The sequence below is a fragment of the Prinia subflava genome, chromosome 2, assembly GCF_021018805.1.
Source record: "Prinia subflava isolate CZ2003 ecotype Zambia chromosome 2, Cam_Psub_1.2, whole genome shotgun sequence".
Taxonomy (NCBI): domain Eukaryota; kingdom Metazoa; phylum Chordata; class Aves; order Passeriformes; family Cisticolidae; genus Prinia; species Prinia subflava.
The window spans coordinates 96,790,367-96,816,662 of record NC_086248.1 but is presented as its reverse complement, the minus strand read 5'-3'; the positions used below and the strand labels follow the sequence as shown (position 1 = coordinate 96,816,662).

The 26,296-nt window shown below is 41.7% G+C and overlaps 1 protein-coding gene and 1 long non-coding RNA gene across 3 annotated transcripts in view; both read right to left on the bottom strand.

Annotated features, from left to right (window-relative positions):
* CNIH3 (cornichon family AMPA receptor auxiliary protein 3) overlaps window positions 1-26,296 on the bottom strand; it is an 84,725-nt gene that overhangs the window by 36,705 nt on the left and 21,724 nt on the right. Inside the window, exon 1 of one of the 2 annotated variants that reach the window (XM_063391114.1) lies at window positions 13,591-14,315. The exons of the other annotated variant lie outside the window; for it this stretch is intronic. Within the exon in view, the coding sequence (XP_063247184.1) occupies window positions 13,591-13,671 (81 nt within the window). The 5' untranslated portion in view covers window positions 13,672-14,315. Of the gene's footprint in view, window positions 1-13,590; window positions 14,316-26,296 lie in introns of those variants that run through there. 2 annotated transcript variants of the gene reach the window in all.
* LOC134547329 (uncharacterized) lies at window positions 15,295-24,251 on the bottom strand. Its single transcript, XR_010079445.1, has 3 exons — window positions 23,449-24,251; window positions 22,287-22,375; window positions 15,295-17,008 (listed from the first exon to the last, which is right to left on the bottom strand). It is a non-coding gene; the product is annotated as an uncharacterized LOC134547329 (long non-coding RNA).

The following is a 26,296-nucleotide window of genomic DNA, read 5'->3' as shown; positions in this document are numbered from 1 at the left end:
GACAAAAATCAGCTGTGCACATATAAAGTGCATTTTGTTAAGAGAAGGAAGACAAGCAGCAAGCTGTGCAGGAGGGATGATGCTAATATAGCTGTACAGAGCCTGTTTCTAAATAGGTTAATAGTTTGCTCCCTGCAGCTAGAACACATTTCCAAACAGACCGCAAGCGGAGGAGGAATTTTTAAGGTAAGTCCAGACTGCCATCCTTCCTCCCCTCCCAAAGGATTTCATCATTTTGCTGTCACGATTCTTCTTTTTTTAAAAGAAAAGCCCTTATTTTACTGCATTCACTACAGGGAACCAGTTCAGCAACCAGCAGTGTTCTGTGAATCAAACACACACCACAACTCACCCCTCAGTGGGACACAAACACTTGCTACCAATACGAAGGAAAAAATCCCCCACATTTTCAATTAGCACCTAAACTGGTGAATACACCACATTGTTCTGAACAGAATGGAAGCTTTTTTGTACACAGAGATGCAATACTTCAGTTTAATTACATTTTGTGTGGTAGAAACAATTCTTCTACCTCACTTAACTGAAGACTCCATGGGTCAGCGGTGAAGTTAGTGTCAGGGTCAGAACCAAAGGCAGCATGTATGGTTGGCATTCCCAAGTGCTTGTATGTGTCCTCTTCTCTTTTTTCCAGTAAAATCTTACAGAGGATTTGACAGTGTTTCCCACCAGAGCCACAACATTTATGCATCATTGTAGGCAGGGGGAAATACAGGTGGAATCTCTGCAGCAATAGGGAACAGAGTACAAATCTCCCACACTCCTTGTACTTTAGACACAAGTACGCCGCCAATATTCTCTTCCTGCATATGGTCTCCTCCTCCTCCTACATGCAATAGGGTATTTAGTGTGGATTCCTTATAAAACAAACAGGGTTTTCGATTTAGATAACAAGATCCAAACCTTTTAAACATTTCAGTATCTAATCGCTTCTGATCTCTTCAGTTCGGCACGAAAACCCCAAGATCAGTTATTCACAGAGCACCAGTGACCATCAAACCCACATGTCATTATTGGGAATGCTGTCACTTCTTAGCTAGGTATTAACTTGATTTGATGGTCAGGACCTGAAGAGCAAACAATCTCCTTACAACGAGGATTCCCAGTCACAGCCACACATTCAGCAAACTAAGAAAAGTCATCACAGAATGGGTCAGGTTGGAAGGGACCACAGTGTGTCCAACCTCCCTGCTCAAGCAGAGCACATGGCACAGGATTGTGTGCACATGGTTCTGGAATATCCCCAGTGAGGGGCACACCACACCTCCTCTGGGCATTCTGTTCCAGCGCTCGGTCACTGTACAGGAAAGAAGTTCTTCCTCACAGTCCGGTTGAACTTCCTGTGCATTCCTGCCCATTCCCACTTGTCCTATTGACTGGCACCGCTGAGAAGACCCTGGCTCTGTCCTTTTGACACCTTCCCATCAGACACTGATGGACATTTGATCATGTCCCCTCTCAGTGGTCCCTTCTTCAGGCTGAACAGGCCCAGCTCCCTCAGCCTTTTTTTGTAAGGGAGTCCTTTGATCCAGTCCTTTGATCAAAGCAAAGGTCATTGTGACAAAGTCATACAGATTCTTGCACCAGCTTTTTCTTCTTTCCTGGAAAGGATGTAAACAAGGACTACATCTGCAGATAAACTGAACAAGCATATGTATAAAGTTAGGCCAAGACTTCACCCCTAGTCTTGATCTCTTCAATGGGCCAAGAGGAAATGATGGGACTGTGGATCCCAGCTTTGCAGCTGAGGTGTCAAACTCAGATGTGTGGCTGTGATTCAGGGAGTATCTAGTGCTGATGAATTGGTTTGCAGATCCCCCAACCAAGCAGGGGGAGATGAAAGCAGTATTATTTTCTATCCATTCCCAGAAGAGGCTGTGGAACTCTGCTTTCAGCACAAGAGATAGCACTGCTTTGCTTCTCTTTATACTAAATTCCATATCAACTAAGAAAACACAGTAAGGAATTAAACAGCTCCGATGTCTTTCTCACTGCCTCTATATCACAGATGGAGCACTAGAGATTTGTATATCTGCTGCTTGCATAGGCCAAATTCTTCACTGCTGAGTTTTTTCCACACCAAACTGGGGTCAGATCAGAGATGAGTTGGTGAAATGCCTGTACAAGAGGCTGGCCAGGTGCACAAGGTAGGAGAAAAGGTGGTCTGGTTACAGTGGACCAATAGCTGGTTAATTCTGTCTGGAAGTAAGGTAACTGCCTTCCTATAGATGTCAGAAGGTTTACTCTTCTGTCCTTGGTTTTCCTCAAAATTACAAATAATTTCTAGTTTATCTCACCTTAAATTCAGTGTGCTCCCATGCAATGTTTCTACTTGTCTTTTTATTCTCATCAGAAGTACAGTATATGCAAGGAGAAAAACACAGATGTATTACAGCCACAAAGTTCCATCTTCATAAATTATTCTCAAAATTAACTGAAGCACTTTTTCTATTACTTAACAGCCCAAAGCTGATAATCCAAACGTAGGAATAAATAGGCCGTTTCTGCAGAATAAATTCAGGGAAATAATGTAGTAAACAGATGGGAGAATGTACCAAAATAGGTATGAGTGGAAAAAAAAATTTGCCCCCAAGTAGATGGTAAGAGAATGAGATCAAAAGAGAAGATTCCTTTCAGAATCAGTAGATAAAAGTCATGAGTGAGAGACTGGCCAGCTGGCTAGCGCTGTCTCTAAGCAAGTATCCAATCTTATCACCACAACAGAATTTGTTCTTTTCTTGAGCTTCCAAAGACGCCTACATATTGCTCCAAGTTATTATTTTGATATTTTAAAGTTCTGTTTCGCTGATACATGCCTGGGAGAAGCATTACCTTCCTTTCCCCCACACACTCCTTCGTTTTCCTCTCATGTTTCTCGTTGCTGCTGATACATTTTCCCCTCTCTCCCATGTTCTCTATTCCTACCAGCAGCAATAGCCACAGATTCACCAAAATGCAAGAGACACATAAAGGAATCTGGGTTCTGTCTCTAAAAAATCTGTTCAAGCATGTCACGCATTACACCGTACCCACACAGAGGACTCATTATACGGGCTGTCCAAAAACATCCACCACCTGAATTAACCATACCTTCTAGATTCAGGCAGCCTCTTCTGCTCAAATAATTGCCTCTCAAATGAGAATGAGAACACAGCAATCCTCCCTCTTGTTAGTCCCTTGCTCACACATGGGATTTTCTTCCTCCCATTTCCTCTTCGTATCTTTCTCCCTGAAGTCCTCCCTCCCACAGTTCCATTTTCCCCCTTCCCACACCATTTTTATTCCCCATTGCCTACTCAGCCGTGGGGTTCTACTGATGCTGTCTCAGAAATTAGTCTGTGGCAGACAGAAATTCTGCTGGATCTGTGCTCCTTGACTTTCAGTGGAGCCCAGCTGGAACAGCAAGAGGCAGGACAATGGAACAGGGGCTCTTCTAGTGCAGGCAGCATCAGGCAGGGATGAGCACATTGAAGACCTTCCCAAGTTTTCTTCCTTTGCAAAAAGAGGCCAGGAAGAACTTGGAGGAAATAACTCCAAGGCCAAGACACACACACATAAGTGAAATAGCCTTCAGCCACAGAGCTGTGTTTGCAGGGCTAAGGCAAGGGGAAGCAATAAAGCAAGTGGTTGCAGAAAAGAGGCAAGGGGAAGTGACACAGCAGTGTGTAAAAGTGACCAAAAATTGAGATTAAAAGACAGCAATTCAAAAAGCATCCTCATCTGTTCAGCCACGTTCTCACAAAACTCCTTAATTACAGGAGCATGATTAAGGATAAGGATACATTTCAGCACAGCTTCAAACAGGCCTGTCACTTGGATGATCAGCAAATCAATTTTCTAAAGGATCTGATAATAGTGTTTATATAATACTGAGGGAAGAACAACTCTGAAGCACATGTAATCAAATTGATTTCAGTGGAGCCTTCATTATGTTTGCTTATAAATGCCCATTCTGTGAATGCAGAAAGAAGTTTTTAGTTAGATGGTGATACAATGTGAACTATTTAGCCCAAGCTCATAGCGTGATAAAATAATAATGCAACAGAAGATTGACTAAACAATTACACACTTGAAACCGTGACTCACACACAGCCTGAAGATGGTTGGCATTTAAATGCATTTAAAAAATCAAATGTCATTCTGTTAAAAAAAATGGTGCTTGTATCAACAATGCCTGGCACTTGCACACTATCTCCTATGAGATAATTGCAAGGGCTATAAGTTACTAATTATCATCATTTTACTGTAGGTTTCCTTAATTCTTTAAGCTTTGGTTTCTCCAGCAATTTGCTTAGACTTCCGGATGTATTTAAAAAACCTCATCCTATATTTGACAGCTAGAATATGACATGACCTGCAAAAGCACAGAACTACAAAAGGAGCCCAAACCAACTCAGATTTCTCATGACCTGTTACATTTGTGAGGGAGCTGCAAGCCGTGTACAATGAGAGAACTCAGTGATGGCACTACTTCTTCATCTCCCTTATGTTCTGCTTCATGTGTTCACGTTATCAAAACTAGAGCCACAAGTTCAGCACTCCTGCAGCATCTTGCTGAGAAGACCTACTTCCATTGTACATGTTTTGTGATTTTAATGTAACTTTCCACAATGACATTCCTAAAATAAATCCTTGCTTTATAGCAATACCTTTTCAATGGGAAGCAGAGAAAAACGTAAAGACTTTTGTCCTGCCTTCACAAGGTGCACTGCTGTCTCTCTGAATTTAAACCTACCCTTTGTTTAAAGCCATTCCCTCTTGTTCTTTCACTACGTGCCCTTGTAAAAAGTCCCTCTCCAGCTCTCTTGTAAGCCCCGTTCAAGTACTGGAAGGGGCTATAAGGTCTCCCTGGAGCCTTGTCTCCTCCAGGCTGAACAATTCCAATTCTTTCTGCCTTCTCAGGGTGCTCCAAACTGCTGAGCATCTTTGTGGAACTACTCTGGACCCACTCCAACAGCCATGCTCTTCTTTTGTTAGGGATTCCAGAGCTGGACACAGCACTCCAGGTGGGGTGTCAGGAGAGCACAGTGGAGGGGGAGAAGCCCCCCTTGACCTGCTGGTCACACCTCTTTTGGTGCAGCCCAGGACATGTTTGGCTTTCTGGGCTGTGAGCACACATTGCCAGGCCATGCTGAGCTTTTCACCAACCAACAGCCCTGAGTCCTTCTCCTCAGGGCTGCTCTCGATCCATTCTCCATCCTGCCTGTATTTGTGCTTGGGATTACCCTGACACAGGTGCAGGATCTGGTCCTTGGCCTTGTTGAATGTCACAAAGCTCACACAGGCTCACCCCCCCAGCTGCCAAGGTCCCTCTGGATGGCATCCCTTCCCTCCCACGTGCTGAGCACACCCCATGGCCTGGTGTCATTAAACCTGCTGAGGGTGACCTTGGTCCCACTGTCTGTGTCGCCAGAGAGGTTTATCAGCATTGGTTCCAATTCTGACCCCTGAGGAACACCACTTGTCACTGGCCTCAACAATTGAGCTGTTGACCACAACTCGGAGAGTGCAACTATCCAGCCAATTCCTTATCCACCGAGTTATCCATCTGTCTAATCCATGTCTCTCCAGTTTAGGGGCAAGGATAGCATTCAGGACAGTGTCAAATGCTTTGCACAAGTCCAGGCAGATGACACCTGTTCCTCCTCCCTCATCTGCCAACACTGTAATCCTGTTGTAAAAGGCCACCAAATTTCTCAGAGTGATTTGCCCTTAGTGAGGCCGTGTTGGCTGTCACCAATAATGTCTTTCTTTTGCATGTGCCTTAGCATGGCATCAAGGAGGATTTGCTCCATGATCTTCCATTCAGTTTCCTGGAGTGGGTTCCACAGGAGTCAGCACAAAACTTTTCTCAGGGGAATGCACCATGAGGATGACATAAAAATCAGAAGCTGCACCACAGAAATTCCAGCCATGTCTAAGAAAACAATGTTCACAGTGCAATGAGTAAAGTACTGGAACAAGTTCTCAGACTTGCAGAATCACAAAGTGGATCAGGTTGGAAGGGACCACAGCTGGTTGTCTGGTCCAAACTCCTGCTCAAGCAGGGTCATCCCAGAGCACATGGCACAGGATTGGTCCACATGATTCTGGAATATCTTCAGTGAGGGACACTGCACAACTTCTCTGGGCAATCTGTTCCAGTGCTCAGTCACCTGCAAGTAAAGATCTCCTTCATCTTCAGGTAGAACTTACTGTTCATCAGCTTCTGCCCATTGCCTCTTGTCCTATTGACTGGCACCACTTTAGAAGAGCCTGGTCCATCCTTTTCACACCCTCCCTTCAGATACTGACGTTGATGAGGTTCCCTCTCAAGGCAGAGCAGCCCCAGCTCCCTCAGCCTTTCCTCAGAGGGGAGAAGCTCCAGTCCCTTGATCACTTTCACAGCCCTCCACTGGGCCTGCTCCAGCAGCTCCGTGTCTCTCTTGTACTGAGGAGCCCAGAACTGGACACAGCACTCCAGATGTGCCTCACCAGGGCTGAGCAGAGAGCCAGGATCATGCACCCTGACCTGCTGGCCACAGTTTTCCTAATGCATCCCTGGATACCATTGGTCTTCTTGGCCACAGGGACACACTGCTGGCTCAGGGAAAGCTTGTGTCCAACCAGACCCCCAGGTCCTTCTCCACAGAGCTGCTCCCCAGCAGGCCAGCCCCCAGCCTGTACAGGTGCATGGAGTTGTTCCTCCACAGGCGCAGGACCCTGAATTTGCCCTTGCTGAACTTCAAGCAGTTCCTCCCTGCCCATCTCTCCACGATGTCGAGGTCCTTCTGAAGGGCTGCACAGCCCTTTGGGGTATTGGCCACTCCTCCCAGCTTGGTGTCATCAGTGAACTTGCTGAGGAGCCATGTGCCCCTTCATCCAGGCCATGGATGGGTAGAAGTGGCTGCATAGGTTAAACAACACTGGGCCCAGTATCAACCCTTAGGGGACACCACTTGTGGCAGGCCCTCCTGTGCCAGGGGTTACAGCCCTCTGAGATCTGCCATTCATCCAGCTCCAAATCCACCTCACTGTCCACTCATCCAGTCCAGACTTCCTGAGTTTGCCTACGAAGACGTTGTGAGAGACAGTGAGGAAAGCCTTGCTGAAGTCGAGGTGGACAATATCCACTGCTCTCCCCTCACCCATCCAGGCAGTGTTTCATCTCTCCATCCATGGAGAGTTCATAAGTGACCTGGACAGGACCTTGAGCAGCCTGGCCTAACTTTGAAATTAGGCCTGCCTTGAAGAAGATTTGACTAGATGATTTCCTAGATTCCTGCCAATCAAAATTATTCTATAAAACTTTTATTATTTCTTTTAACAGGAACAGGACATTTCTGAAGTTGCAATTACTATCAAGGAACACAGGAACCATTCTGTTAATAAAATTTCTTCCTGCTCTCTGCAAACCATCATAGTCACAAGTTGAATTTTTAACAGGGAACTTCCAACTGTGAAACACTGGAAGGTGACCTAGTAAATCAAACAGTATTTGACATTCTTCTGCCTTTACCCCATCAGCTGACTCTGCCCTGTGACTTTAAACGACTCTTTTCAGAGTGGAAATAATAATAATTCTTACCTGTTTCATGTGGGAGAGATCCTTCGTTTCCACAGAAACTGGAAGTGTTTTCCAGTACACCAGAAGAGTAAACCTCCCAGTATCCCCAGTTTACAATGTAAGTGAGATCTAGTTCCATTACCTGGAGGAGTCACCTCCAGGTGTCAGCAGCCACACTGGTTATAAATGAGGGGCATGTCACAGGCACTGTCAAAGAGGAATGGGTCAAAGAGATGTCTGTTATCTGCATGGAAAACATTCTCTGCTGAGCTTCCTCCTCCTTCTGAAAAATACTTTGCTGAAAGGATATTTATGTTGGGGTGAGGGTAATCCACTAAGCCAGAGGTCTGAGGTCTGAATTCAATGTTTTAAATGTGATTTAATGTAATATGTGGTGGCTGAATAAACAAATAGACGTAATGAGCTATAAAGTCATGCCTCCGACTCAATCTAAGAGTTTTACTCACGGTCTAATAAAATATGACAGCTATATTGCCTTGCTTATTAACAAGCATGGCAGTTATTTAAAAGCACTAGAAATACATTATTTTCCAATTTGGATATAAATCCCTTTAGTAAGTAGATTTTACAACTAATCCTAAGACCAAAAACCCCTTGGATATGTGACAACCAAATAACATTTAAATAGCTCTCTGCACATATTGTGGGAGGCACGAGACTCCACAGAATAATTTATTTTACACAGATAATGGAGTCACTGTGACTTGTGAGGCATCTGGAATTACAGCCAGTGGCAAACACACACAATTTAAAATCCTTCTCCAAATAAATCTCATCATGACAGTTCAAGCATATACAGAGATCCTGTTTAATCTTTCGGCAGTATTTAAGTGTGTGTTGGAGCCCGTAGACTTCTATGATCTTTTTAATTATTATTTAAGCATGGCAAGGTTACTAAACTGAGATATACCTCTTCCCCAACATATAAGATACAGTTTGCTCCACAGTCTGTGCTGCCTGACCTAATATCTGTCCGTCAGCATTAATGTGACAAACTTCTGAAAGAAAAGTTGTAAGGGAACTGTCAAACTATGTTATAGCCAGGGCAATTTGGCTGTGCTCCGTCTTTAAAAAGAGTGGAAATATCAGACTCATTCCTTAAACTGTCCTGACTATAAAACCTTCAGGGACAATGTGCTTAGTTGCCGAGGCAAGAAAAGACATTTTCAAGAAATATGTATAACATACAGCAACAGCATTTATGCTCCCCTTCATCAAGCCTTAATCTGATTTTATTTTTAAGCACATAATTATCCAACGTTCTCAGAGAAATGCATTCATGACTCATTAAAGAACAGCACTGAACTTCAGTTTCAGAAAGAAATTCAGGCTTGACCACAAGTCTGTAAGGAAATGACTTTCTTTTCAAGCCAGGCTCTAAAGCCTTGTAAAGAAATTAAATTGAGACAACTGGTAGCCTTCACTGGAGAGAAGCACAGGCTCAGGTTAGATCATAGATCTCTTTAGAGGTTTCAGGTAAGGCAGAGCTCTCCTCCAAAGCTAAGTTAGAGAAACAATAGGGCACAGAGGCACAGAGAACATTGACAGCTCAGCGCACAGTTTGTGACCAAAGTGTTGTGCTCAACTGAATTTGCTATCAAGCCAAGCTTAAGTGCTTTTTATGTATCTTCAAAATTAAGGCTGTACTATTTATCAAAAATTAAGCTAGGAATTTTATGAGGAAGTTTAAGTAAGTCAGAAATCAAATATCCACCAAATTCTGCATCTGTAATTCTTCGAGAGCTTTTGAATTTTTTACCTGAAACTTGAGTACAATAAAACACAGTCTACATCACCAGGACAGTACAGTGACAAAAACCCGAAATGGCAACATCTTATATGTGTATAGCACCTTCTGTCAGAAAGAAAAGACATTTTAGGAATAGCTCTTAAATAAAGTGACAGGCAGTACTTGCAGTTTAGTTCCATTACTCACACTTAGCAAATGAGAAAACGAGACACAGATAACTCAAGGTGTCTGATAAACGTAACACACAAAGCCATTAGCAGAAACAACACTGAATACAGATTCCAAGGGCTTAATTCCCTGGTGTTTGCAAAAAAAGGATGCTTTGATTAAAACTACAAGTCAATCTTAGCCTCTGTTCAGTCACTGCCTACCACTGTTTTTAATTATACTTGTGAACTTGTAACTGTTGAGTGAAGCCAAAGTTTTATTAAGGTAATTTATCAAGATTAATACTATCCTCACTATATTATTTTTCAAAAGAAAAATAAGGTGGTGTGGGGACCATAAACCAAAAAAGCTCCATCTTCTGTCGCTTTATTCTCCGTATGCTTGGCTCAAGTAGCTGCCATCACTTTCAACACACACTGCTCTTGTTCTGCCAAAGAGCTGTTCCTGGATTCATCTGCGTTTACAACTGTATCAAAATACTCCAAAAAGCATCCAGTGTGGCACAGCCTCACAGGCGGGCACTGCCAATTTTTTCACTGGCATGATACCCCTGATACTTTCGGGCAATCCTTAGGTTATGAAGCAGTCATAAGCAAAGATGTGCTTGTATGACTTGAAGAAGAGACGGCCCACCACAGAAATTCTTTTCTTTTTAACAGTAATGTTCTTGGTATTTATGAACTGTTTTGCCATGGTATTATAAGATGGACCACTTTGAAAAGCTCTTTCCTTAAAGCTTTCCTTTAAATAACATATCTCAAAGCAAGTCTTTTCATCTTAAAATATCACCAGAAGTGAAGGACTCAGATTACTCAAAGTCAATATGCTTTAAGAGAATAGTGCTGCAGGACTCAACACAAGCATATCCCTTTTTAACTGAGGACAAATAAGGCACAACTTGGTCAGCTTCAGTTAACTTCACTTGAGACACAGCTTTGTGGAGCTACACTAGAAATGAATGTGGTGTGTCAAGCCTTGTCGGGAGTTCAAACAGACTTGACAAGGCTCAGTTCAGTGTTAACAGGAAGCTAAAATCTCCAAGATCATTTAGGAATGGAATAAAACTGATTAGTAAAAAGCTGTATATAAAGAAGAACAAGAGCTTAGCAAAACAAAGTGTCTGTGATAGTTAGTAGGAAGACTAACACTGTTCTTGAGCTTACAACACGATCAGATGAGGATATCAAATTATGCTGTTAGTAGACCAAATTCTGCTGTTGGTTTTATCACACATTTTTACATGGTGTTTCTAATACTATGGCATTACAGTTAGAGGTAATGTGGTCACTGAACAACCTAAATGCTCTAAAAATTCCTCAATCACAGATGGTCACATTAGTTTAATGTGGTACATGGAGATTTTCAAGCCCTTTCCTTTCGAGTGAAATTACAGCAATAATACATTAAGATAATTCTTGTGCAGAATTTAAACAAATGTTTCTGATGATATCTAGTTTGGGTTTGTTGGGAGGTTTTTTATAACAGACACCTCTGGCTACCTATACAAGAAGATCACTCAGAGGTAGGAAAAAATATAATATATTCCAGATATCTGCAGGACTCTGTGCATTTTGTTTACAATTCCTTTAAAATGCTCTGACTGGCTTCATTTCATCTGCTTCCAAAGAATAAGGAGCACAGGAATGTAAAGACAGTCTTTAACTTCGTAGAGGAAAGTCACCAGATAAGCACAGTGTCTAAAAATAAAAATCCTCATCTTAACCTCTTGCTTTGGTTGTACAATTTTTATTGAACCTATTAGATCAATATGAATGAAAATTATAATTCATCTGACTTGCCAGCAGGAAGAAAATGAAATTTTATTTGATCCACTGTTAAATCATTCCAGATATATGCCCAAACCACATTCAACTTCAGGTTAGAACAATATCAAGTCCAAATGCTACAGTTTTTTCTTATCCTTTAAAAGAATTTATAAAATATAAATTCTCATTCTCAGAAATCTTCCAAAGTGATGGGACGCTCACATTATTCATCAACTTACTCTTAGCAACAGAATGTCTTAAAAAAATAAATAGGAAAATATAATTATTGAAACACTCCTCTGCCGTTATTAGAACCTATGTACAATATATTTACTGTCCCTTACCAGTATATTATAGTGGAAGGAAAATCAGGTCACAGGGAAGGAGTAGGAGTTTTGTTTCTTGGGAAGATTTTCACAACTGAGATGTTTAAGGTAAAAGAAACTCCTATGACTCAATACATAACTTACAGAAGAAACCAGACTGTACCAGTTCTTATAGAAGGGATAATAAAAATCCTTGTGTTCTGTGTACGTGGAAAGCATGTACACCTAAAAGTTTATTTTGGCAGGGTATTAAATCTGCCATTCCATGACTTCCCTTCACAAACCCTGTATTTTAATAGAATTTTTTCTATTGACTAGAAAAGATAGTGCCAATTCTTTCTCTCTTACAACAGAAGAGCATTTCCAGCCATTTTCCATTTCAATCCCTCAACAATTTTTCAACAGATGTAAGAAACATGCAGTATGTTTATATGTGTATTGAGAAAAGGTTTTCTTTCCCAGTGGCCTTTACAGAGCTCTTGTACTGAAGGATTGCTCTTCATGAGTTTATAGACTGAAAGTTAAAAAAATGTTTCACTAAGAGTAAATTTGCAGTAACTACACTCATTTATGTGAGAATAATTTGCCAGATTTGCTACAAGTCCATTATGAATTCATATGATAACAGCTCCAGACCCAAAAAAAGAGGACACAGTGACAGACTTCAAATATATAAAACAACCATTAAAACTGCTGCAGTTTAATTTGTAGCTAGAGATTCAAAGGAGAACACACTTGTAACTCTAAGCCCTTTGAGGAAGCTGTGGAATTCTCACATTTGGAGACTAAAGGTTTGCAGAAGAGGAGGAGAGAAAACATGAGTAATAATCTAAATTTTACTACTCCTTTTTTCAGAGTAGTGCAGTAGCTGGCTGCTAGGGATCCTTTTCAGCCTTGCAGTACTTGACATCACAACAGCACCTGGCACTACCATCACACTCTTTGGGTTTCTTTAATAAAAAACCCCAAATTTGTAACAGTCCCATGAAGAGTACAAAATAAGTAAATTTCAAAGCATTCTGACAACAGAAGGATTTCTTTCCTAGTGCTAACATAACTAAGCTAACAGCTTTACTTTCATTTAAATAAAAATAAATTCTGCATCTCCCTTGCTTGTTAGTCGAAGGAGGATTTTTCTTTTAATCATACTCCAGCAGGTAGCTGTAGAAGCACCCATGAGACTCGCTCTGTTTTCCAACTTACCCTGTTCCATCCCGAATCCTTACAGCACATAGTTATTGCGTAGCACACATAAAGTGTAATTAATTCTAAAATATGTAACAGTTCAAAAGAATTACAAGTTATGCATTAGAATGATTTCATATCTTCTGAGTTACACGCTTACGCCTACCACAGACACCCAGTGAACAGCAAGGAACGAGCTCCAGCCCAGCGGACTTAAATTAACAAAGGAGGACCACAAGATGCAGGTCATGCATCAGAAGGACGTGAGAGTTTCCCATTCAACCCCGACTCTTTAGGAAGTTATTCATGCAGTAATTACTGAAGGGAAAACACCGTATCTGCTTCATCAGATACCGCGTTTCCCCTTCACAGCGCTCTACTGGCATGCAAGAGAAGCAGATGTTGATACTTGGAGAGCTCCCGCCCGGGCACGGCCGGCGCTGAGCGGCGGGCAGCGCCCAATCCGCCACCAGCCGGGGCTGGGGCAGCTCCGCCTGCGGGGCTGCCGGCGGCGGGCACCGAGCGGCCACGGAGCCCGGGCTGGCATAGACCCCTGGCTGCCACAGAGCCCGGGCTGGCAGGGACCCGCTGCCACGGCTCCTTGCGCTGACAGCGATGTAATCAACACCGTCCCCCCAGGCAGGGGTCTCAGGGCAAGCTCGGTGCGCCCCGGCCCCGCCGCGGGACGCTGCGCCCCGGCTGCCCGCCCGCCCCAGCCCGCCCGCCCCAGCCCGCCCGCTCCCTCCCGGCACGACCCCCGCTCCGGGGCCGGAGCAGCCTCCAGCGCGGGGCCGCGGGCTGGGTACTCACATGCCAGATGGCGAAGAAGATGAGGGCGGCGCACAGCACCAGCGACAGCATGTAGCAGAAGGCGGCGAAGGTGAAAGCCATGGCGGGGAGAGCCCTCCGCGTCCCGCTCCGCCGGGCGGGGGGTGCGGGCGGGCGAGCGGCGGCCCCGGAGCGGCAGCGCGGCGAGCGGAGCGGGCAGAGCCGCGCCAGCCGCGGCCGGGCCCGCCCCGACCCCCGCAACGCCCCCGGCCCGGCCCGGCCCCTCCGCCGCGATGCCCTCCCCGCGGTGGGCGGCCGCCCTCTCCGGTGCCCTCCCCGCTGCCCTCTCCGGTGCGGGGGACGCGCTGGCAGTCCGGGGCTCGGCGGTGCGGGGCTGGCGGGGGGCTCCCGCCGCCTCTCGAGCGTCTGCAGTCAGAGAGAGCCGCGTGTTTCTGACTGAAATCCTGTCACGACAGCGTGAGAGGAAGGAGCGTGGGCTGGGATCAGTTCAGGCCAAATCTTGAGAAGATAATTATGTGCCTAAACTTGAAGTGCTTTGATGGGAGGTTTTAAAGTTTGGTGGTTTTTTTCCTTTCAGTGTCAGTTACATTCATGAAACATTCCCCCTGGCTCAGGGGATGGACCAGCGGTGGAGTGTCCATCCCCTGATGGAGAGGGGCAGGAACCCAGCCCAAGAGCTCATGAGTCAAAGCAGAGTAGCTCAGCAAAGCAGGATCAGCCTGCCCTTTCCCATCGGGTGAAAAAGGCATTTACTGTTGGAGTAAATAAATAAAGCCTTTCTCAACTGCCACTGCTTTCAGGTATATGCAATATGAAAACTGCTGAAGTATATATGTAAAATAACAAAGGAAGAGCAAGCTCCTGCCTTGTCTTACCTTTAATGGATGGATCCCTTCATACCTCGTCTTTATTGGCATCCTCAGTGTCTCCAGACACACCTTAGCCATTTCTGCAGATTTGGTTAAATTTACTGTCCAAAGTTCTTCCACTTCTTTGGAGTATATCAGGTGGGCACAATACAGCAGGTTTGCAAGCAAAAGGTTTCCAGGGAACCATCAGAAGTCCCATTTTAAAATATCTTGAAAACCATGGATAAAAACTGTGTGTTTGAAACATCTCTACAAAACTGAAACAGAATTTCAGCTCCCAGCATTTTTTTCATTCCTTTTATGGATTAAAGGGATTCAGTAACAACACCGTTCAGAAATTCACCAGTGGTCACCTGTGAAAGTCAGACTTCATGGCACAAGAGAACATAATTCCATCAAAGCCAAGTCCAGTGGAAGCTTTCTTTGTAAATGCTTCCAATGTATTTTTGTTTTAAAGTACAGTATATTATTTGTAACAAAATATGCACTTTTAACCTGAGGAAAGAGTGCTGATTTGAATCAAGAGTCAAGGCCAGTAATTAATAAAGCAATCACAAATAAACTGATGGATCTAACTTTTCATAATTGAGCTGCTCCAGACTATACATGTGGTCTAATGTTTTAATTAAGAAGGACAGAACATGGCAAATAGAAATTAGGTTTATGTTACACAGGGATGCAGTAAACCTGTTTATTGTAATTCTCTGACCATTTAATTTTTTGTACCTGAAATCCTGCAGAGCATATACTTGCGGAAGTAAATGGTTTATTCATAACCACATATTTTGAAAAGAGTAGTAAATGAGGTACAGGAGTCACTTTTGGAAATATTTACTTATTTATTTTGCCATGGTTACTTTAGTATCAGGATATATATATTACCTATGCTAAGATTCAACACAGAAAACACCTGATGCTTCTAAGAAAATGAAAATAAAACATTTATTTCGGGAGCACTTACATGTATAGACCTCTACAAATATATATGCATACCTATGAAAAACATAAATATACTGAAGCTATCATAAAAGACCAAAAGAGAAACAACCCTTAAATCTCATTTTAGCACCACACTCTAAGGTAAATATTCTCCTGTTTTTCACTCCTCTTCATTTATATTCCAGCTATTTATTTGGAGCTCTTCAATGAGCACACAGGCAAAATACATGTTTCTGATTTTGCAAGGAGACAGTTCCACAGCCAAAGACTTCCCAGATGTCAAAGCCACACAGAGGCTTTCCTGATACTGACTTTGAAACACACATTGCCCCTAGCCATATTGCCAGCCATTAATCACTGCTGGTGGCTGTCAAATTACAAAAGTTTCTGACACACAGCAAAGGCAAAAAATCCATAAAGATGCATTTAGGACATTTTTGTCTTCCTGAGTTCTTCTTACATAATACCATGAGAATGCCTTAAGTATCCTCAGTATCCTCAGATGTTTAAGCCATGGAGTGATGGAAAGATATACCCCTCACTCAGCACATCTCTGATTTGCACTCAGAGATTTGTCTGAGCAATCACTAAAAATCTTCCTGATCTCCATCTCGTTACAAACTCATTACAGCTCTCTGTGGTATGAAGACCTCGCAGCAGGGAGCTCTTTCTTTGTCATTTATGAATGAGACTACTGCAAATCATGAAGCAAAAGGTGAAAATAATATGGATGTGCCTGACTATTTTCTCCCTAGTTTAAGCCCCCGTGAACACAGCAGGAACACCAGTCTGTCTATTAGCTTCTCGTGCACTTCCATGGTCTTGGTCCTAACCTTCAAATAGACTAATGGACCTGATCTGAGCTGCATGAGAAATTACAGTCCAGCACCCAGCTGTGCTCCTTTGCAATAATGTACAGCACAGTGGCCAGCATGGAGGGTGAGGAGCTGAGGATGGAGGGTGTGGGAGCTGAGGATGCAGTTATCTGCTCAGGGGACCTGGAATGGGCAAGCCAGATAATCACAGAGCATAGGATATGTATTTTATATATATATATTATATTTTTGCCTTTATGAAAAACTGTTGCTTGCAAAACCTGTTTTTTTAACACTTCTTGAGACCCACGTGGATTTCTATTACTAGAAATAAAAGGCTCAGGTTCTGCAGCACTCTTAGGAAATGCAGTAATTCTTGCTCTCTGATGTTCAGCAGCTCATTTTAGCAGCCACAGTCTCAGATTTAGCACCTCATCTTTCACTCTTCCATCTTCAAAATCTCACCAATGCTCCTGCTTCCTCCATGGTAATCCCAAGCCATTTCCAGAAGGGATTGCTGCTCTCTCTCTGTGGCTCATACCTGTAACCGGGTTCAGAAAGCTGAACCATGAGATAAATTGCAGACCAAATAGAAAGTCAGTAAGAAATGGAAAGTAAATTCTGTTCAGACTGATTAAAAAAGGGTTTGTATTCCCTCCTCTCATCTTTAACCAGAGGCTCTTTCTTTTAAATATGTTTGATGATGGATACACAAGGCATTTCAAGCTTGACAACAGTTCCTAGCACAAGTTTTTACATGAGCTGGCTTTGTCTCACAGTGTCCACAAACAGATCGTGACGGTGCATTTGTAAACCCTGTGGAGAAAAGGGTTTTACAGAAGATTGTGAGGGCTCTTGCTTTCCTTGAGCAGATTAAATTTTGGAATGCTAGTTATCCCTCTTTGGATTTGATGCTTGTGAACAGAAAAAATTTCTCTTTATTTTGCATATTAGTTGAAAAATATGATTGCAGTACAGTCTGATCCCAATTTCACACAGAGTCATCACAAGAGGATAGATGGTGGTGCTGCATTTGTACAAGTAGTACTGAGATGCTGATTTTCAAATCTATCACTCTGCAAATATGACCATAACTCCAAGCACAAACAGGATTGGGGAATTTTTTACTTAAGGATGGTTTTTAACTTTGTGAGGACCTCTATGAAGGGACCATAAAAATTCCATCACTAGGTAAATAATAACAGAGTACATCTGGTGAGCAGCAGACAACCCTCAAAACCAAACAACACCCAGTTGTGAAAGCAGATTGTGAAAACAGATTTAATAGATTCATGAGTTCTGGATGTCCTTACCTTATCTGGTCTCAGAGCACTTGATTTTATGTGAAATGACCTTTTGTGCTAGATAATGAAAGAATTCGAAGGTACTTAAAGAAATTTCCAGTGGCTAATTGACAGAACAGCATCAGAGATGAGAAGGGACTGCTAATGAGTCCTTTCAACTCCCAAATAATTACCACAACTGAATAAACCTAAAGGACAAATCTTTATAAGGCTTGAAGTCCCTGAAGTGGGAGGCTAAAATCACCGTAAATCCACCCACAAGGTGATACACCCTCAGGCAAAGTAGTTCATAGTTTTAAGATTTATATATTATTGCTACTTTCTTGTTGTTTAAGTGTATCATGTTACTGAGTGCCTGTTAGAGTAAAAGACATCATATTAATTATAGTAGAGAACTCTCATTCATAGATTATTTTTTAATAATACATGTGACTGTCTCTTTTGTGAACCTTAAGTAATACTAAATTATTAACAATGCTTATATACAAATTGCCATCATTGGGCTTTACTGCTAATATCCCACAGAGATTAATAGAAGCATTTCATACCCTTGTGCATTATTATTTCAGATTATCTGCAGATTCTAGATGAAATTACTCTGTTATTTCATGGCCAGTTCATTTTCAAAAGGTTACCTTTGCAATAATAAAGGCAAGTGACATTTTGTTAATGAAGTCTCATTTTCAGATACCAAGAATAAAATAGTTCACAAACCCACTGACAATAATCTAATTTTACTGCCAGCTGTTCCTACCTTTTTTTGTAGGACCTGGATGAATAAATGGTAAGTATACTATCATAAGATCACAGGAAAGTTTATGTCAGAAGGGACTTCAGGCCATCTCTAGTCCAACCTCCTGCGCAAAGCAGTGACAAACGCAAGGTCAGGCTTAGTGCTCAAGGCTTCATCTGGACAAGTCTTGAAAGCCTCCACGGACAGAGACAGTCCAGTCTCTCCCAGCAACCTGTTCCACTGCCTGTCTCAGGCCACCTTCAGCAGAATTGTCAGGTTCCAGCCTGTTTCATTGCCAGGGCTTAATCTCTGCTTAGTGCACAACTTTACTTTTTCCCTGGTCAAGTTTGTAAGGTTCCTGTTAGGCTATAAACTCCATATTATTGAAATCCACTTTTAAAAGCATGGATTAGTATGTGATACAGAATTGCTCCTAAAGAGCAAAGTAAGACTGTTCAGAGCATGACACTGTAGTGCTTTGCTTCTACCGTTCCCTTGGCAGCCTGTATCAGAATAATTCAGAATCCCACTCGTGTCCATAATGGCCACTGGCAAAACTGGGGCTTCAGGTTTGCAGCTCAGGTCACTCTCCTGAACTAAGTGACCTCAGTACTGTTCTGTGCCACGCTCTGAAGCACCACAGAGGCAGGACACACGTGTTGATTCTTCATGTCACCATGATGTGCTAGCAAACAGAAGTGTTTGTCACCAGGGAATCTGTGACTTTACCCATTACCTGCAGGGCTAGTGGAGCAATGTTGTGAGCATAGATACCACTACGCCTCAAGATATGCTTTCCTCCGCTATTGCTCCAGCCTCCTCTGTCCCTCTACTGCACAGTTCTTTCCCTTTAGCCTGTTTTTCCCTTATCTTCTTGTTACCTCATAGTCCCAGCCTGGTCCATCTACTGCCTCTCATTTCCATACCTGCTCCAAATCCAGCTTTTATCTCCTGGGAGCTCATCAAGACTGCTTCCTCACCAGTGATGAAATCCCTGACAGGATATCAATCCCCCCAGAAAGGCAGGATCTCTGCCCTTGGTTCCAGGACATGGTAGAAAAAGCAAGTGGAAAAAGCAATTGCAGGGGAGGTCCTGCTTTAAAGTGAAATGGACTGGGGAAAGGATTTGCTTAATTACAACACATCTCTAATAACTATGCGTGGATTTTTCAGAAGGATTAGAATTAGACAAAACCATAATTATTCATGGCAACACTAGAAGTCACCTTCATCATACAAAAGTTACCTCCTTCCAGATGTGAAATCCTTCCCATACGTGGAAGGCAGGAACCTTCCATAAATTAGTAATGAGATTTTCAGCACTGGCAAAATAGCATCTGTGTGTTTTTCCCAAGAAGATTTTTCTGAACTGGTCAAGACCTTTAGTTTGGAGGGGAAACACAACGTAAAAATGGGAGCCCATGAAGGGAATAGAAAGTAAGATCTTAACATGAAATATCTGAAACAGTCTTAATTGCCTTTGACATTACCTATTTTGCTTCAAATCAATACATGGAAAGCATACAGAAGTAATTCTTGCTAACATCGCTTAATCCTGCCAAGAAGGAATTTAATTTGTGTCTGTGCTGGGGAGAGAGTGGGTTACAACTTCATCAATTCTGAATAACTGAATTCCATCAAAGAAATGAAAAAGGAATAACAAATTTTCTGAATAAGCTTTCTCATAAGAAATCCTTCATTAGTCACTGAAGACCCTGCAGACCTCTAATAAGACAATTTGCATAACATATGCATTTGTCCAAACACTGCAATAACATTCTGGGCCAGATTCATCTCATTTTGACAATGTTTCATTTTTTCCCACCCTGTAATACTCTGCTAATCTCCAAGACCTGCTGGTGCTCCCACCCACTGCAGGCTGTATCAGATCACACCCCATGGCTCCATCACTGGAACAGAGATGCCAGAACAAAGTCAAATATGCAACGCCCTTCAAAAGTTCTCCTTCTCAGAGGATGATTAAATTATCTCCTATTAAACCAAATGCTCTTCCTCTTTGTCTTTCTGTACTGAGACTGATACTGAATGCTCATCCCTGCTGTCCCAAAAACAACAATCTGTCACAGAAAACCTAGACCTGGTGTCTTTGCTATAATTTAGGAAAAAAATCAGTATTTCACCAAACTGACATATGTGTTCTCAGTGAATTAATAGTCTTAGTCATTTTTAACTTGCACGCATAAATGAATAGATACAATATGGTCTGCATAACTAACAGTGTTGACTAATGAATACATAAACATTAAATTATGGCTTTATTTATTTAGAAAAGGTGGTTTTAAAGCAGTTTTAGGAGACGTGGGCTCATCTATGGTACAAAAGGAAGGAGAGGCCATGCAGGTGTACAGCAGCATGTGCTGCAGTAACAGTAGGAACGATCTGGTTGCCATCAGCCCAGGACCCCTATAGCCCTGTCTCCTTGTTCTCTAATTCACTAAATTAGTATCCAGTTTGACTGACCCCTATTTAAAGAGAATAAATAAATCAGTTGCCAAAAACGGATGACTTGTATTATTAGCACATCAGCAATGCAACTCTTTATCAAACACTGAATTTAAACCCTCTCTAAACTGACCCCCTAAGCTTTTGCAACTTTGAAACATATTCCTCGTGTTAAATCAGAAAAAATAGAAAACCCATAAATAGTGATATTTTTAACTGTAGGAATAAAACTAATGATTATAGCACTCTGTATCACTTAGAATTTCTAGTCAGTTCAGCTAAAATCCCTTATAAAAACTATTTTAGCATTTGACAACAAGTACTGAAGAATTCATATTGTAAATTGGAAAAATACCAGAAGAAAAGGTTGGAGGTGGCAATGGAGGAGTTGGGAACATGTTTAGCAAGAAATCTCATGAGAACGCTGTGCTGAAAGATCATTTTTATTCTAAATATAAATCTTTAATACATTAGCAATCCTGGCTTTAACATCCTAATATATTTTTATTGCCAGTCTGAAGAAGAACAAGCAAGACAAGGTGATTCTCTGCAATTTACCTGTCTCTTACAAAGAAGAGAAGGTTTGAAATTCTGGTTGGATGTTCCAGTGCATTCTGTATTGCAAGTATTCCAGTTTCTGTTCTGCTTTCTACTGGTGCCAAGCAATAGGACAAGAGGCAGAAGCTGGAACACAGGAAGGCCCCCCTGCACATGAGAGAGAACTTCCTTACTGTGCAAGTGACAAAGCACTGGAACAGGTCAGCCAGGGAGCTTGTGGAGTCTCCTTCCCTGGAAATATTCAAAAGCCATCTGGACGCAATCCACCTGCTCTAGGATGACTCTGCCTGAGCAGAGAGGTTGGACCAGATGACCCACTGTGGTCCTTTCCAACCTGACCCGCTCTGTGATTCTTTTTCTTTCTGTAACTTTGAAATGTCTGAACTTGCCTAAACCACAAGATAAGTTTGGGTCTAGATCTTTAATATATTCAGGATGCCCTCTGAAATACTCAGTTTAAGTCTAGGAATAGTTAGGAGGAAAAGAGTTTGTGATGTCATAAGTAAAAAACCTGTCCTGTTGTGCCTATTTTTATTCTGTGTCATTCAAAGTCACCTTTTTCCCAATCCCATATGCTTTGTACCTACATTAAACACTTAGTACAAGCTTTCTTTTGTTAAACCAATTGTCACTTTTATGTGACAAAAGTGGCTGAGTAGTGACAGGTTCCAGCTCTAGTCATCTATGCTCTCCAAATGGAATGATCTGTGTTGTTTCAAAAAGCTTTCACTTGTCACTCAGAGCTCTGAAGCAGCTGCTCACTGGAAGATCAATGAAACACAGGCCTCAGAGATTACTAGAGAAATGGAAGAGCTAAATGTGATCTTAACTAGTCATTACCTGGGAAGAGAACAATGACTCACATCAACTTCAGAAAGTTAAACAGCCTTTTAGAAACTATCATGACTCACAAGTACTGCACACACATGCACTCATACACACAGAGTCGTCTTCTCTGCTCAAGGCATTCAGTTCTATAGAGAAACTCAGCTCTCATCTCCTTGAACCTACAACAGCCTTATATCAATGTAATTACCTTGACATCAGCCAGCTCTCTGATTCAGAGAAGTAGATGCTACACGTTTCTTGCTGACTGGACTACATAAATTGTTGACCTCTAAACTTCTGTGAAAGAACACATAACACAAATTAACTTTTTTTTTTTCTTCCCAAAGAGATTTTGTAAGAGTTTTCTTTGCATTCCAAGTAAAGCAATTCTCAAAATCAAATGAACTCCAGGTAGGTTTCCTTTAAGGACATAGTGTTCTAAAAGAAAAATATTTTTCAACCATTATTCCAGTGAGGGGTTATTTTGGCTTCTGAAGCATACTTTTAGTGACAATAATTCTGTGTCCACTGAAGCAATTAACACAAGTAAAGCTATTGAGCTAAGCAAAGCTAGCCAAGCTGGGAGACTCAGGCTTGAAATGGGAGTAAATATGACATTTTAGCAGTACTGGTGTTTCCAATCCATCAGTTACTGTTGTAATTTACATGCATGCTGCCTTCTGAGACGTACTCTGAACTTTCAAGTAACTGAAAATCAGAAAATCACTTCTGCTAATTTGAACTGCAAAAGGGTTTTCCACTGTGATGCTCTCAGTATGACCCACGTGCACTCAGTGGACATCATCCTGCAGGAAATAGTAACACACTGGACAATCTTCTGAGTTTCTTCACATATTTGTTCTGGCCCGGATGGAGAAGCTAATTTGGGATAATTAGGGTGTAAATTTCCAAGTGCTGCATCTTAGCTGCCCTAGTTCCCACTAAGGCCACTTTATCTTGCTGGGAGAAAGTAATCTGGCTTTAAAAGTACTGTAAACTGTTCTTCCTTAAACACTGAAGTGTCCCTAGCAAGAATAGTGTGAATTAGTGAAATGGAAATTCACACCCAATGTGAGCTTCTATTAACTTCCTTCTGTTAAAATGCCCATAAATAGGGCAGGTGGCTGGAGCAGACTGACAGGGTAATAGATGCCCAGAAAGAAAAAAAAAACCCAAATGTATCACAAAAGTAGCATAAGTCACTAGGAAAGTGAATTAAGATGAGCTATGTCCACAAATGGTGTTGCTCCTTTCACCTTGAAGAGTAGGAAGCAGTGCACCCCAAGGAAGGAAGGAAGGAAGGCAGAATTACTGAAATGAGCTGAAGTAGCTGTGTGAACATTTGCTGTGCCTGCTATCTAAGCACTCACCTGAGGAGCCGAGAGAGCTGAGCGTGGCAAGGTGCGTCCCGCTGCCACGAGCCTGACGCTGCGCTGGGAGAAGTTGTCCTCTGATGGTTGTTTACCAGAGTGACTGAAATGAGCAAATCCAATTCTTATCAGAAAAGTGTCTGCCTTGCAAAACTCGGAAGCATGAGATTCCCGTGCTAATCATCTCGGTGCAAGCGAAGAGGAACAAAAACTTAATTATCCTTCTGCTCCAACAAATGGTGCCTCCACACTCCAATCCAGAGGCTGCACTGGGGACCTTTGCCCATTCCAGAATTATCCTATGTGGATTATTTCATCCTGCAGAGCTGCCAGGCCTGAATTGAACCCAAACAGATTAGACTGTTTGCAGTTCTTTGACTGTATTTATCAATATTCTTTGTTGTCAGGTGTAGGACTTTATTTTAAATCAATTTTTAAAAATGCTTTTAACTACAAAAGCACACAGAAACTGCATTAAATCTTCCATTGTTCCCCACTACAGAGCCAGGGTCTTCTTTAAAAAGATAACTTTGAGTTTAGAAATTCCAGTTGTAGGAACATTAATTTAACAGTGCTGGAAGGCAAAGATACATTCAGCTTGTTTGAATTACTGGGCAAGGTGTGAAACCAAACTGGGGGGAGTCTCCAGATAAACCAAGAGCAATTCCCTGACTGTATTTCAGTCCAAAGCTGCACAGATCACAGTTGTATAAACTCATTTTATGCACAGTCTCTTTTGTTAATTTATTTAGTGTCTTCTGTCTGTGAACATCATATGTGAATTCCAAACCCTGCAAATCTGAGGTATCTGAATTTACTGTCATATTGTGTTGTGAAAGTGGATTGCCACACAGCTTCATATCTGAATATTTCTCAAATTCACAAGTGCTAACAGCAGGTATTCTCCCTTCTGTCCATACAACTTCTTCAATGAGATTCTGCTTCAATATGCAAGTTTTATGGCATCTCTACACACTGTGAAAATGTATTTCTCCACAAAAAGTAATATTTTACTATCTCTGACAGCAATAAAAATGTTTCTTACATACTATAGAACATTGTGAGGCAGTCTGAGATATGCATGAAATGTCCCTGAAGGAAAGTGAGTTTATTTAAGGAGACTGGCATACATTTCCAGTCTGGTTTATATTTCAGAAGTTGCTGTAATCTCAGACTGACTACATATTTGAGAAATCCTGAAAGACAGATGAGATTCCAGAAGGCTGGTAAAGATAAAAACCATCTTAAGAAAAAAGAATAGCCTTGAAATGGTCAACATTTTGGCATGTTTAACTGTTTATTCCATTATTTTTCTCTTGATTTAAATTAAACCAGTATCCAGAGGAGAGCAATAAAACAATAGCAAGGACCAATGATTAATCACAGGAAAAACTGTATGAAACAAAACAAAATTCTTTCTATAACAAAGTAATAGGTCTTGGAAAAAGAATGACTAATTAAAGCCATATATGCTAGCTCTGCAATCTGTTTCACAGTGCTGTCTGATTGTTCCCACTCTTACTGTTGTGTATTTAATTATTCCTACCTAATTGAAGTAGCACTCATTTTAATTTGTTGAATTGTGTCTACTTTTCACACTGATTTCTTGAACTCTCATGATGATTCTTCATTTACATCCTACCCTTTGACAGGCAGTTAAGTGATCCTCTGCAGCTGATGGCTGGATGCTATTTAATAATCCTCTCTACCGTGTTATCCAAAATATTAATGGAAGTTTTGACTAGTGCTAGACCTGAGGTAGGATCCTACACAATCCCATGTGCAGAATCCTTTATTTTGATGATGACTCATGGTTAGCAAAACCAGCTGCCTTTTCCCAACACAACCCAGTGGTACTCAGAAAAATAGCTGCATGTTTTATCACAAATGGAACAAATAGAATAATATCAATCCAGAATGAAAATAGAAAACATTGTACTGGGATGCATAAGCCAAAATGTAGCACTGAAGATGTGAAGAAGTGAGATTTCAAGACATTACACTTTTGAAAGCTGTACGCACATATTTGAGATAATTCAGGAGATATTAGAGCTATTGGCCTTGGAGATAAGACAGAAAGAAATGAACTCATTCCACTGAAAGAAAACTCTGGAGACATGCATGAAAACATAAATGTAAAGTGGTAGTGAGTATCCACCACAGACAGGGTAAAATGTAGTGGTCTGAAACTACAAAAAGTGATTTAAATTAGGAGTTAGACTACAAAGAAGTGAAAGTGAGAATACATCACTAAATTTGCATGTTCCCAACACGACATTAATGGTAATGTAAAAATGCCAGCCAAACCATGCTCCATAATCCACCTTCAAAACTGTCATGCACATGGCATCCAAGGTCTAAGAATGCGTGTTTAGCTAGATTTTGGTTATAAATTGGTTATAAACCAGAGACTAGTTACCTTACCTAACACATTTAAGTTAAAGAATAATAGCAAGGTTTAGGTTGGAAAGGTCTTTGAAAGACATCTAGGCCAACCCCTCTGCCAGGGGCAGAGATATCTTCTGCTTCATCAGGTCGTTCAAAGGCCCATCCAGCATGACCTTGGATGCTTCCAGGGATGCTCCAGCTGACAAGGTTTAAGAGTTATGGAGACAGAAAAAACACAGCAACCCTACAGATGATTAAGGAACCATCCAAATCTATTATTTAGAGTCTTACACAGTTTTTGACAGGTGACTGTAAAATATAGGTTTGAAATCATTATTTTAACCTGCTATTGTGTGAAGCCAAATGTTCAGTGGTGTAACCTTTCTCTAAAAAAATCAGTGGTACTATAGAGTCTACCTACACAAGATATTTATGCAATCCCCATTATGGCAGTATTAGT